The sequence below is a fragment of the Kryptolebias marmoratus genome, linkage group LG21 (assembly GCF_001649575.2).
Source record: "Kryptolebias marmoratus isolate JLee-2015 linkage group LG21, ASM164957v2, whole genome shotgun sequence".
Lineage (NCBI taxonomy): Eukaryota > Metazoa > Chordata > Actinopteri > Cyprinodontiformes > Rivulidae > Kryptolebias > Kryptolebias marmoratus.
The window spans coordinates 15,119,110-15,133,220 of NC_051450.1; the positions used below are offsets into that span (position 1 = coordinate 15,119,110).

The window sequence follows — 14,111 nt, forward strand, 5'->3', positions numbered from 1 at the left end:
GAAAATAAGATTACTTGTGGTGGAGAAACTAATGTTGCATCTTCACAGGGTAGATGTAGGTTTATTACATTGGGCTGAAACTAAACACCCAACAACTATTTAGAAGTAAAATGTTTGAGCAACTCCTGACAAAATAATAAATGTTGTGTGAGCAGTTTAAATATCGAATTAAAGTTCTGTTTTAGGAAGATGTAAGATCCGATAGAGCTTTATCCGAGTCAAAAGCCTACACGTAGACTTTTACCTTTCTGAGTGAGAGCTTGTAAAAGTATGGCAAGTTTGAGGTGCCCACATCGGTCACTGGTGGTGACAGTATGACTGGCGACAAGTTTAAATTGAGGCATGTGAGGTGTGGGTGAGAAAATTACATTTAATTACACAAAAATTTCCAGATACAGAAGTTGAGAGGGCTGCGGTGTGTGGGGTAAGGACTGAAGGGAAAGCTTGGAGCTTCTGAGGACAACAAGGCCAACCTGCAAATAATTATCTCCACTCTGCCTGTGTGTCAGTGAGACACTTCTAATTGTAGCACATTTGGGACATAAGCTAAATGCAGCTGTTTGTCAAACCAAAAAAAGAGCTCATGCTGATGGGCATTTACAAGTGGAATACTCAGCAGCGTTCTTTGGGCCCAGTCTGATGAGCTGTTAGTTTGCCTTTTAGCCAGAATTAAATTCTGTTTCTCCAAACAGACTGTTCAAAGAGCTATCTACATCAGGTAAGATATTAACTGATCATAACCTTTCCAAATAAAAAAACTTCAAAAAATCTGAACTATTGCTTTAAAAAGGATAGTTTAGATGTTTTTTTTAAAAAGTGGGTGTCTGTGAAGTTTTTCTTAGTAATCAGTAACTTATCTTCAGTCAGTAGTAGTCAGAATGATCTCATTTTAGAGAATCAGGGAGAATTTAGCAAAGGAATCAGATTACTTTTGCATCAGATAGTTACTTTGATCAGTTACGATTATCACATTGTTTTGCAACACATATTTCACCTGAAAGGTATTGCAGCAGACTGTTCCAACACTACCAATTTTCAGTGTTGATTGTCATAAACTAAAAAAAAAAACCCTGATGGAAAAGTGATGCACTGAAAAAGGTTGTACAATACTATTTGCTTGAATCACTGTAAAATCGTTGATGTTTTAATTGTTTTACACAACTAAATTTTACTTTTTAGTAGGCCTGAGTCTGACTAGTGATTAATTTGACTCTTTAGTGAGAATTTCTCCCAGACTTCCCGAACGGATAATGTTCTGCCTGCTGTCCTGCTGATAAAATGTGCACAGAACACACACGTCTTTGGCTTTCACTGACTAAAAGCCCTAATAATGTTGTAACTTTCCACGGAAAGCAAACCATCCCCTAACTTTAGTGGAGACAGTGGTTTTACAAGCACTTAATCTAATCAGGGTGCTAGATGAAACAGACGATTCATCAAAGAGGCACATTTCTAAGAGTCCAGATTAAAAGATTATAAAATAACAAGAACAACAACAAAATTTCTCTTAGGAATATGAATAAAATAAAATAGAGATGCATGGAAAATTGTTCCTCTATTAGGTCTCTCGTTATTCAGTAATAATGGGTGAATAAATATTGTAACATATGAGCATGAATTTTATGTAAGTCAGATCAAATGGCAATATCTGAGACAAAATGCTTAGATTTTGCCTCTGTCAGTGGTTGGGGCACACCTTGGATTTTACTCTTCTTTTGACTTCTTTTGGTGGTAGAACTGGATGGTTTTGCAATTATACTGGTGAGTCACATCTCCTAGAAACTTGGTCCCCTGAATCTTTCTGGAGAACCCACAATTGCACTGCGATTGTTGAAGAATGGGCTTTATTTTTATCCCAGATGCCTTCGTCGCTTCACAGAAAGTTTAATTACCAGCCCAGATCAGTGGAAAGACCATCAGTCATGTCCCTCGTTTAGCTTATCCTCCTGAAAACCCATCAATACATCATCCCCAGCTTAGTTCAGGTTATTTTGGTTCCTTTCATGGGACTTCTAGGCATCCATTGACCTAGGGTGTGGCCAAGGGGCTGATTGGAGTTTACACGTTTAGGAAAAAAACTGCACTTAATTAAAGACCCAAGAACTCAACCCAACACAGCTTATACATTTTAATGTCCACACAAAACCTGGCCACATAAATGGAAAGTGGTTAGATTTTCTTACTTTGGTTGTGGTCAGTCCTTATCTTGTGTCTGGAAAAACAGGCCTTTAAAGACTCAAGTAACTACATATATTAAGCAAAGAGTTGAAGATGAATGTACTTTTTCAACCTAGGTTATTTTCAGTGGTATAACTTAGCATTTCCTCTGAATAGGCTGGGGTAGTTGGGCAGTGTTCTTTGAAAATTACACATAATGAGCTCCTTGGCTGGCTTTTCATTTCAATGTCATCATTAGGCAGCCATGTTCAAACCACGACGATTCACTGAACATACCAGAAGTAGGTTGAGGAAATGAAGATTCAGCATAGCTAAAAGCTTGTCCTTCCTAGTGCCACCTCGTTGCTTTCGAAAACATTTGCACACTACTAATTTGCTTTTCCAAGTACAGTTTGGAGAAGACAAAATTGATGCCTTCATTCTATTCACTGACAACACTGATTCCAGTCTATCTGACATGTGATATCTTTATATAGCTCTGTCGTCTAAGGGGCAGAAGGTTTGGAGTTGTATACAAAGTTCCAAAGTTCCAAGTTTTTAAATTAAAGAATGGGGATCATTACCCTGCAGCCTGGTAATCCATCAGTATAACTGCTTCTTTCTTTCAGGAAAAAAAAAAAAACAACAAAAGTTGTGAAGTTTTTTTTTGCAGTGCCTTTTGTTTGAATCTCTTGAATCTCAGACTCCAAGTTCAGTTGCGTAAACAAGATTGTCATTTTATATATCATTTTTTCATAAATATAATACACAATTTATGAGATGCAAAAAGTACAGACTTGATAAGATGTTCCATTTGACATATTCACACTTACTCTATAACTAAAACCTGCTTTTTTCTCTTTTTTTCCATTTTCTGGCCTCTCAGCCAGTAAATCACTGCTCCATTGACACTGTTGACATCAATTTTGTGCGGTGTGGGCGTCTGATTCATACCAAATGTGAAGTGTTCGTCTAATGTAGCATCTCACAGAAATGTTCATTCTCCCACAGTGCTCCCTTGGAAAAGATGATTTTTGTGGAAGTCTGTGGTGCCCATTCAAGAAAGAAATTGTTAGGGTCAACTGTCATAAAATATTATAAACACTCAACAGTAACCTACTTAAAAACTCGAAGATTCTTTCAACAATTATTTTGAAAACCTGTTTTGTTTTTTTAATCAAATCAACAAGAAACAAACAAAATGTACACAGCAGATTTTTTGCTTGTTTTAGTGACATTTTATTAGCTACTTGCACATTTTAAGCTAAGCTCAGATTTCATTCATTGCATGACTGAACAAGTTGTTAGCTCACAGTATTAGTGCAAAAGTAGAAGAATAAGGGCTTTTACGGTTTTAACTGCAAAAAGCAAAATAGTTATTGTTTCACATTCTGTTTAAAATGAAAATGTACACACTATCAGAGTTCCTTCGGATAATTTATTACCACCATTTTATACCATCACTGCATTCTAACAAAACATGCCAAATGATCAGACAAGTGGCAAGAATATGTTTAAAATTAGCCAAAAACCGAGGACTTCTTCCATATACCAAATGCCATGAAAACAAAAAAAAACATCCACCTTAAGAACTTCTGCTCATAAAAAGTGAGATAAATCCACTTATGGTAATTCTACAAACACATGTCAGTACACTGAAGGCAGAATAAAACACTTGCCACGAGACATCTTAGACTCATACAGGCGTCTTCAGATCTTCTGACTGGCAGTTTTCATTAATTTTTTTACAAAAATAAAAGTCTTTAAGCTGTTATGACTTTTAAAAATGGCTTAAGATGGACTTTTTTTTGGTCTACAGAGAGACAGATAACAAAATAGTGTGGGAATCCCATTTTGTCATTACTACAAAAATATTTAATGGTACTACTGTTGATATAGTGCATGTATAACACACGTGTTATTCTTAATTTGATCAAAGAACATATGGTGGCCAATAACTGACAGAAACTGCCATCAAACCTGAAGCTAAATATATTCATACATACCTTTTTTTAAATAATTTATGTCTTGGAGTTTGACAAAGATTGAAATGTTGCATGTGTAAAGTCACAAAAAGTATGAATACTAAAATGATATTATGTGCAAAACCTTTCCAAGAAACCACTGTTTTTATAAATGTATTATCAGGGGCAGGTGTATAATTTCCAATATCAGAAGGAGCCAACACTAAAATACAGTAGTATGCCTTTCAACCTGAGTTTGTCCAAAACATGGACAGTAGCATCAGAGAATAATAAATAAATAAAATTCTATACCTTAAGTTTATACTGAGAGTTCATTAGGACAATGAATAAATACTAAATAAATATCTAGTGCCATCTTGTGGACACTCGGATGGCATAATAAGCTTTGAGTTAGTGTCAATGCATATTATGTGATTGAAAATATGCATTATTTCCTAAAATGATCATTTATGTGTCAAGTAAAAACAAACACATGTTCTATCAAAGCTCACCAACATGCAAACGCACACATAGTAGTGCACAAAACCACGGCTTTAAGTTTCCAATTTGTTCAAAAGACCAAAACTTAACGAGATTAACAGGGGTGCTGGATATTAAAACTACAAACTTCTACTTTACATGAGTCTTTTGGTTCTCACACAATATAACTACAAACACAGAATCTTTTTAAAACAACATCAATATGAGCAAATTACTAATGAGGGCAGGCTTCCTTGCATATAAACAATATCAAGCTCAATTAATGCTTCAAACCATATAACAACACTTAACTGTGTTTCCTTCTAATTTATATGAATGTTTGCCAACTGGAAAGATTTAGACGGGTTATAACTATTCAATGATTTGTCCCAAATGGGATCAGTCTTGTAAACACAAAAGTTAGAACGTCTTCACAACAGCGCCATAACAAAAGAGGAAAACAAAGAGCTGGACTGTGTGCACTCACAACCCAGAAACGTGACTTTACAACCAACCTGAGCAGCTAAGCCTCAAACAAACCTTCTATTTCAACTTTTCATGCAAGATAATAAAATGTGGGCACATTGTAATACTCTCTTTAAACTATCCAATGAAGGTTGTTTTATTATGGTGTTTGGGACTGATCATCATGGCCTTGTTCTTCCAGGAATGTTAAATGAAAATCCTGTTTGGCTTCTAGTTGGTGCTCTCAAAGAACATAAAATCCTATAAAGGGAGAAAAGAAAAAATAAACTATTAACAATAAGACAGAAACTATCTGATCTGATAAAATCTCTCATCCAAGTAGGACATACATCAACCTATTTATCAGTAACAATTTAAAATAAAATAAACATGCTGGTGATTATTGGTTTTATATATATATATATATATATATATATATATATATATATATATATATATATGCAACTAAATTTAATCTAAGTGGTAATTTAATTAGTAGGAACATTCTTTTTCTGGCTACCAGTGACAAGAAGCGCATATTCCTGGTGAGCGAAGGGTCATATGAGGCTATGGTGTCTGCGGTCGTCAAACTATACAGACAGATTCACCAAAATTGCAATGTGAGAACATCTTAATTATATCCATTACAGGATTCTAACAGAACAGCTTATCATCATATTTTTATCCTGTTAACATCTATAGGCACATTGAAAAAAAAGTAAATAACATTGATGTTCCACTTACAATGAGAAAACATGCTCCGATCATTACAGCTTTCATTCTCACATCCAGATCCATGGGAAACTGGATGCCAAAGTTGTCCGAGTCTGTGAATGCCTCCCGCAGCAGCCCTGTCCACTGTTTACTGATCTTCCCAATCTTACTGACTTCATCCATCGTCAAAATCTGAGGAATAACAAACATGGGAGACAAATTACTCGTGCGCTGGACTGGGATCAAAGCTGGTTCTTCAAGGTTTTTAGTGTTATTGGAGAAGAATTATGGAGCTTTATTTGTTCACTTGCAGTTTGGCTTTCTATTTTTGTAATGACTTTAAATAAGCTGAAGTGTCATGATAACAATATATTGCTTCAGTTCCTCCTCTGGATCTTGTAAAAGGTCTGCAGCAATGACCCAAATCCAACTCCCTCACAGCTCTGTCTAATAAAACTATGTGAGCCATGGAACAAAGGCCAGATTGTACTAGTCCTGTGCAGTAGCTTCATCCAGCTGCACAATAAAAACATTCAGTCCACGAGGAGGATGCCGAAATAGAAAAAAAAAAAACTTGTTCGGAAAGCAGCCATGTTACAGCGTCATGTGTACACAAATTTAACGCATTTCTGTGTTTAGGCAAGCCCACCTCAAAGTCAACATCTGGGAGGCAGCTCCATCCACAGAAGGGCCCGTGGATTTTCAGAACAGGCTCGTTGTGTTCATTTGCAACAAGAAATTTAGGGGACAATGGGTGCCACTGCTGTTTCACATAGCCCACAGTGTTACCGGGGGGAGCCTGCACCTCCAGCTAAATGGGGCAAAAGAACATGGTTAGTTTTTATTTTAAAGAACGAATAAAAATCTGTAAACCTGTAGAGTGCTACAATAAGAAATCAGATGTGGGAATATAACTTTGATTCCCATTTTAAGAACCCAAAGAATGCTGGTTGCACTCACTTCTTGTAAACAACAGGGGAAGAAGCAAGACATGCACTTGAGCGGCCTGGTGATCGTGATGACCTCTTGACCAAAGTTGTCGAGAATGTGGATGGTGAAGGAGCGCAGAGGGCCGCAGCACTGTCGACTCAAACAGTCGTTCTCCTCGACGGCGTAGAACACGTTCTGACCCATGGCGTTTCGAACTTCGTACTTGTTGTTGCTTTCAAAACCAATGAGGGCTGTGTGAAGGGAAAACAAGCCAAATAAGCTGCTGCTGTAAAATATAAAATATGTATATAAATATGTTCACATACTGTACCTTCAACAAGCTCAACTTTCTGTTTGATGAGGAGCTGATCCACCTAGAAGACCACATGCATGGATTTAAATGAAAGTTAGGTTTTATCCTTTAAATGTAACAACAAAGACAAATAGTCATAAGGGCAGTGGTAAAAAATATATATGGCACACAAATTTTGCATCAGGTCAGTGAATGCACACTTCGGAGTCTAGAGAGCTGTTTAAATTGAGTAGTCTTTAGTGTAATGTACAAGATACACACTGAGGTTGAATTGTTTTAAATGGTCCAGTATAATGCTTGTAATGGACGCTGTTATTTACTAAGGCTCTGCTGATGTGAATTAAAGCATCAGCTGAGAAAACTGGATGCTACAGTGTCTGCAACACCATAAAATACTGACAGCAGCCTTATCTTACAGGGATAGTTCAGATCGAACAATCAATATTTTAACTCTTATTGAATGACTTCAGCTTAGATACATATTGATTTGATTAAAGCTGTTGCTATTTTTACACTTTAGGACAGAGGAATAGACCAAACCATTGTTTTTTTTACCCCCTTTGATAAAATTTAATCACAAAATTATGAAGGCCAGTGTAAGTCTTTACTATATTTGTGGAGAATTAAAAAGTACCCCACTTCGAAATAATGGAGTGTATATTTGCATCCCGGCTAATTATAAGAGTCAACATAAAAACTGGGAGAGTTTGTTGAGTCAAAGTTTGTTGACTCACTGAATTTTCTCTGATAGTAATTGTTTCTTTCTTTTTTATTTTATTTTTTATTTTTTGAAACATGGGCCTTAACTTCTAATTCTCACTGTTTTCAGAATGATTTGCCATATTTTTTTTCCAGAATGCCTGATTCCACGATGAGTTTAACTCATAACATAATGTGTTTATGAAAATGCACTTCGTGTTTTCCCCCCCTCAGCCGCTTGCTGTAAACATGTTAAAACTGTTTAATTTCCCAGTGGATCTCAGAAAAAGACCACACTGTCTGGCAGGAAGTTAATTTATGAAGTGGTAAACCAACAAACTATCAGAGCCAAAAAGATTTGCATGTTTCTTCCTTGAGTTAATGTCATTCTTTTAACGGGATTTTATTCACATATTGTGGAAAACGGGACAAGAAAACTGCTGCACTTAGCTTTTCTTGTTATAAATGTTCATTCTGGTGTCATTTATGGTCAAAAGCTGCAAAGAGCCACATGAGGCCCCTGAGCCGCCGGTTGCAGACCCCTGGGCGCTCACCTGAGTCAGGTACTCTAATCCCGGCGGACAGCCTGGTATTCCCGTGGTTACAGCGTACATGTTCATATCTTCAGACCTGTTGATGAGTGGGAAGGTTGGAAACAGAAAACTGGCGCCATCTTGTGCTTATTTAGGTCACAAACAAACAAAACGCTGATCCATCGCAGCAGACGGACAGCAGTCCGTGTGCTTCGGATTCTCACTATTACTCTTGACAAAAAAAAAAACTCTTTGAGGAGCCCACGTGCTTTCTTTCAGTCGGTGTATGCTTTTATTAACAACCTGCCGAGTCCACAGCCTGGTCTTTGGGGGGATCAACTGCTGCAGGTCTACGCGCTGGTGGGCGACACAGATGATCTTAATTATATCTTGGAGCTAAAACGCTTCTGCCTGGGGGACAACACCTGCAGAAATCCTCTTAGTACCGCTGTTTAGTCGTAAGCAGCAGAACGCAAAGCCCCCCCAGACACCACAGCAGCCCCCTTCCTCCTGCATTCAGGTTTTATCTCAGTGACAGATCACATTAATCATGTTTACTCCCAACAAACGCTCCGTCAGCTGTCGGGGAGCGCACAGCGAGCTTAGATCTGCCCACTTCGTTTTATTTAAAGGGCCACGAGAAAGCGAGCCGCGCGCTCTTAAATCTATTTATATCATCTACTGTCAAAAGCCCACATAAGGCCAAGCGATGGGAATACATTTAGAAATACTCACGGATTTTAACCTGCTCCTTCGAATAATAACAGGCCACTCAGGCTGGAGTCAAACCTACGGAATAAACCTCTGATCTCATTGGTCGACGTCACTCTACTTCCTGTATTCATGCGCCAATGAGAACGTGGGAGAATAGAACTGATCTCAATAGAATTAACAGAATGAAATAGAGGTGAATAAAATAGAACATATCACAGTGATGTGTTGTTTTTAAGATTTTTTTTACAACAAAAATATATAATCATTTTTTTTTCTTGTTTTAGTAACAATAGGCCTAAATAAAAATTTGAAGATAAAATCTTGGTGAAATAACTGTCGGTTGTTTTAAAACAGTGAATTAAAACTGCCCATTAGTTCATGAAAGTCCTGAAAGGGTGGTGTGAGCATTTAAGAATGAAAGTATTCTAATATCATGTATCATTTTAACGTTATTTAGTATCAGAAAATACAAAATGTGGGCTGAATCAGCACGCAGCAGGAGAAAAACATGGAGTGCAATCTTCCATCATAATATCTGTGTGTTTTTCTTCTAAGTGAGGCAAAAACTGAGGAAGCTGAACTTGTTCAATAGATGTGACAGAAAACAACAACAAAACAGCAACTCCCCCCACTCTTTCATTTGTGTAGCAGTTGTTGTGTTCACATAACATGAATTATGACCAACAGCAGTGAAAAAACATTTAGTCACAAGGCCATTAAAACTGAAGTCTGCAGTCAGAGGCAAATCTGACATTTTCAGCACTTCTCTAGGGCTGTCACCAAGAAGATGAACTAATTTGATGAAGCACTGGACAGACTTTAATGAAACTCTCAGAAAGTAATTATTGGATGTACATCTACAACTGACTAACTCAACCTCATTCAATATGGCTGCAATAGCTATGTGACCTTGGCAAATACAAAAACAGCTGTAAATCAGCCAGATTTACAGATATTAGAGTAAATTTTGTTGTAGTAGCTAAAGAAGTATCCCCAACACATACTCTAAACACTAACTGGTTGCACAAGATTGTTGTTTTTAACTTTAATATTAACTATTGGAGTGAACTAACATTTGAAGCCAAGTTCATGCACAGCACATAACGAATAAGTGTTGATTCTTTGTTATCTGGTCACTTCTTTCTTGTAACAAAATCAATAACAATAAGAAGAAAATGAAGAAAATTGCATCCCAAGTCTCATTAGGAGCAGCACAGTTCCTGTTGTAAAACACTGAGACCAAAACAGTCGACATACATGCTGCACCAACAAGTCTTGCATCAACAATTTTGAGTGACCAGTTTTAGAAATTTGCAGCCTTCTTTCAGGCGTGTGGCTTGGCTGTGTCCATGTCGGCCCACACTGTACCCACCTGGCCTCAATTTGTTCCCACCTTGAAAGTCACCCCCAGGTTCAAGTTTTAATCCGCTGAAGTAGACTTAGAAATGAAGAAAAGCAGATTTAGACCAGTATTTTTCAAATATTTATCATTAGTGTGGGTTTTAGACTTGAACATTTGCTTCAGACCTCTGATCTGATTATTTTAAAAAAAAATTGTCACAGTTTAAAAAATATATATATTTAAAACTTACACAACAGGACTGCCTCTGCTGCTCATACAAGAAAATTGAGAATCATTGCAAGTTATTTTTCATGAATGCTGTTCATCAGCTTGTCACATCCTACTGAGATACCTTCTTGTATTTGCAGGAAACAAAGCTGTGAATTTTATTTCTTTTTGAAAACCTCAAAACAAATTGACCACAACTTTTCACCAGGGCTGTACTTGCCAAGGTTGTAAATAGGGTTAGCATCTAGACATGAAGACTAGCATGAGGAGCTCAGGTAACACTTAATGATTTATTAAGAGAAAAAAAAAGGCTGGCGTGACAGGAAGCAAACACAAGACGATAACACAAAGGAGAATCAGGACACTGCATGACGCAACAGCAATCAACTGACATGTAGTGATGGGCCAACTGAACAGAAGCTCTGCATCACACTCTGAGCAAAAGGGCCAATTTTAAATGAAGCCCCGCTTCAAGGCTGGCTTCAACCTCTATGAAATCACTTGATCAATGACGAATTAAGCCTCGCTTTTGGTGCAGACCTGACTCTGATTTACCTGGAGATCTGCACACGGACCTTCCTCACTGAATTTAATTCCAGACAGGCAGTAGTTCATCATAAACAATCGGGACAAAAGAAGGAAAGAAATGTTCAAGGAGCTGAAACAATTCTCTTATTTCCACCCCTTTGTGAAGTTTTCTTATGTAAACTTGAAAATGAAATGAATAATTACGTAAATTAAACAAACCACATCTTACAGATGGACATCGACATTCCTACCAATTAAAACTTTATTAGAAGATTAAAAACTATAATTGTGTTGTTCCAATACCTTAGAAATCAATTTGAAATAATTTAAACCTTGTATAATTGTAAGAATGTTGACTGTAAACTCATCATTATTTGTCTCAAGTTTTTGATCAACAGGGGGAGCTGCTGAGCAATTGAAGCCTCTACAAATGAACACGACTGGCTGGAAAGCGTCATTGCTTCATAAGGCTTCATCTGATCATCACTACTGACAAGTGGTGGTGGCTGACTGAATACAAGGACTGAAGTAAACAAGGATTTTGGAGACAGGTGCTAACCGAGAACAGGTGTAGATGAGCGAGGTAGGCTGGCTGTGGAAAAAATACTGAGGGGAAGAAGTGGCTGATGGCACAGAGGAGAATACTGGAAACTAAACTAAACACAAGAAGAAATATGACAAAAATAACAGAAACACAACAATAAACAAAACAAAGCAAAAGCTTTCAAAACCCCAATGAATGTGAGAATATGATGTCCAGCTATGTACCAGGTTTTCACCTGGCCTTTTGCTTCCCAAATTTAAAATATTTTATTACAATACTACATAAAAAAATATTTTTATTCTTTATTTAATATAGTAAGTATTGTAAGCATACAATTCATTTCACAAAATTGTTGCAACACTGTGTATAATTCAACTAACTCCTTCACTATGCAGTCATCTATTTAAGAATTCTGTGTACTTAATGCATATGATTGACCATTTATGGACCCAGTTGTAAGGAAAAAATGCATTTAAATGTGTTTAAAGATCATTTTGTTACAACTTCAGCTTCACTTTCATTCTCCTTCATGGGCTTTACTTGTGCTTTATTATATTTTGTATCCACTGGAGAGCAGTGTTGAGCTAATGATGCTAGGCAATGTTGGGCCATTGCAAGAGTTGCCTCTGCACTGGGAGAAGATATACTGAAACACACACAAATGCACTTGCTGCCGTTTTATAAATGACACGCCGTTGTCGGGTCGAGTATCCTTATTTGCGAATACAAATTACCTGATTTTCTCAAGCGCTACTGATTTCTCCAAGCAACCCTAATGAGAACAAATGATGACTCACACACAGATCTGCTGACACTTCAGGCGCAAAGATCTAAAAATGTGTTTTAATTGATTCATGTTATGGCAGTTGATTATAGTGACCTGGTAGCAGCAAGAAAACATTTTCTTTTCTTTCTTTTTTGTTCTGCTGCAAAATAAATGTGTTTGAAATCTGTTATTGGATACCCCAAATCACATGTGAACAAAAGCAGAATTATTGAATTGGAGACATCAAGAGGCTCTTTTTTTCATTATCTCTACTACCCAAACATTGGAACAAAACATATGTTCTTCATCAATTTGACTTTGACATAGTGGCGTTCTCTGCTCTCATCTGAATAAACAGACTGGACAGTCAGGGGTCTTTGAAAGCCAGTCAGATTGTCTTTCTGACTCCCAGACTTTAAATACTCTGGGGTATTCAGCATTAGGATAGTATCTCTGTGTGTGTGTTTGTGCAATCACAGAATCTCTGCTCCTGACATTCTACCTGTTCTACAATTCTTTTCTTGTTTTTTTTTCATGAAGGTAGTGCTCTTTATCCGCTTGGGTAATCTTTCGTGCACTCCTAACGAGGTTGTCAGACTCACTGCATAATGAGGAGCCTAAAGATGAATGTAAAAATGCCTCCATTACACCACTTTCATTCTCTTGTTCATTAGGTTAGCATAAGGTTACAATACATCCAGCCCCTATGTTGCACACACAAAATTGAGCCAAAGCTTAACCTCAACATAATACTTATCCACAGTCTGTAAATAGGCTTTCTCCTGTCTTGTTTCAAGAACAAGTCCTTCAAATGTTCACATTACAATTGCTTTTGTTGTAGAAGGCATCTGAAATCCTTTCACAGTGAAAAAACTAAGTTAGTTGTGTATATTTTTATGCCCAGGAACACTGCTTTTGTTATTCCATCTTTGTCTCTCCACCTCTGCCCATCCCTCGCCTCCCCTCCTTCTCTTCATTTCTCTCATTTCTGCACCCCTGTCAAGTGCTTTGTTTGCTGTGACTTTCCATGTGGTTATCTGAGCGGAGACAGTATGCCTCGCCCTGGCACAGGACCTCAGTTTCCACGGCAACTTTATAATTGTTTTGGATGTGTTCCAAACGCCACTGGATACCGAGGCATTATTGATGTCAAAAGAAACATGTATGAAATGAGGAGATGTGGAGGTGTCCATATGGTTCCGTACACAGCCATGCAAAGCCATTTAACGGTTTTTCAATGGGAGTTTTGTGATGCTGCTGAATAGATCCCACATGTGCTGCATGATATTTCATAATTTTGGATCTTTCTGTTTCACCAAGGGATAATGGCACGCAATGCAAGGCACTGAATTGTGCAATATTTCTCCTATTCATGTCATTAAGTTATTGTCACAGTATGTACTGTTGGGTTGAATATGGCAACCTTACTGAATACAATGTGTCCACCGTGGCTCTTTTAAATAAAAAAATGAGTACCAAAAATAAGGTCCATCTGAGCACTTGAAGCAAAAATAAAAGTCTGTGACAACAAAAGGTTGTGTTGCTGCTGGCTTCACTGACTTCAAGTGGTCTTTGTTTTGACAGGAGAGACGATGTGAGTGATCCTCATCACCATAACCATATTGCAACCCCCACCAGCTCCATATCTCTCGTGCGCACACACATATGTGCAGCCTCGCATCACCCCTGAGCAGTGATCGTGGCCACATTAACCACAATGCTGCAACACTCATT

At 37.6% G+C, this 14,111-nt stretch overlaps 1 protein-coding gene across 1 annotated transcript; it reads right to left on the bottom strand.

Annotated features, from left to right (window-relative positions):
* Positions 1 to 3,380: 3,380 nt before the first annotated feature.
* si:ch73-206p6.1 (phospholipid scramblase 1) lies at positions 3,381 to 9,078 on the bottom strand. Its single transcript, XM_017406384.3, has 7 exons — positions 8,991 to 9,078; positions 8,277 to 8,352; positions 7,042 to 7,084; positions 6,741 to 6,961; positions 6,430 to 6,591; positions 5,811 to 5,972; positions 3,381 to 5,327 (listed from the first exon to the last, which is right to left on the bottom strand). The coding sequence occupies exons 2-7, from the start codon at positions 8,340 to 8,342 to the stop codon at positions 5,298 to 5,300; spliced, it is 684 nt and encodes a 227-aa protein (XP_017261873.2). The 5' UTR covers positions 8,343 to 8,352; positions 8,991 to 9,078; the 3' UTR covers positions 3,381 to 5,297.
* Between the last annotated feature and the right edge of the window lie 5,033 nt (positions 9,079 to 14,111).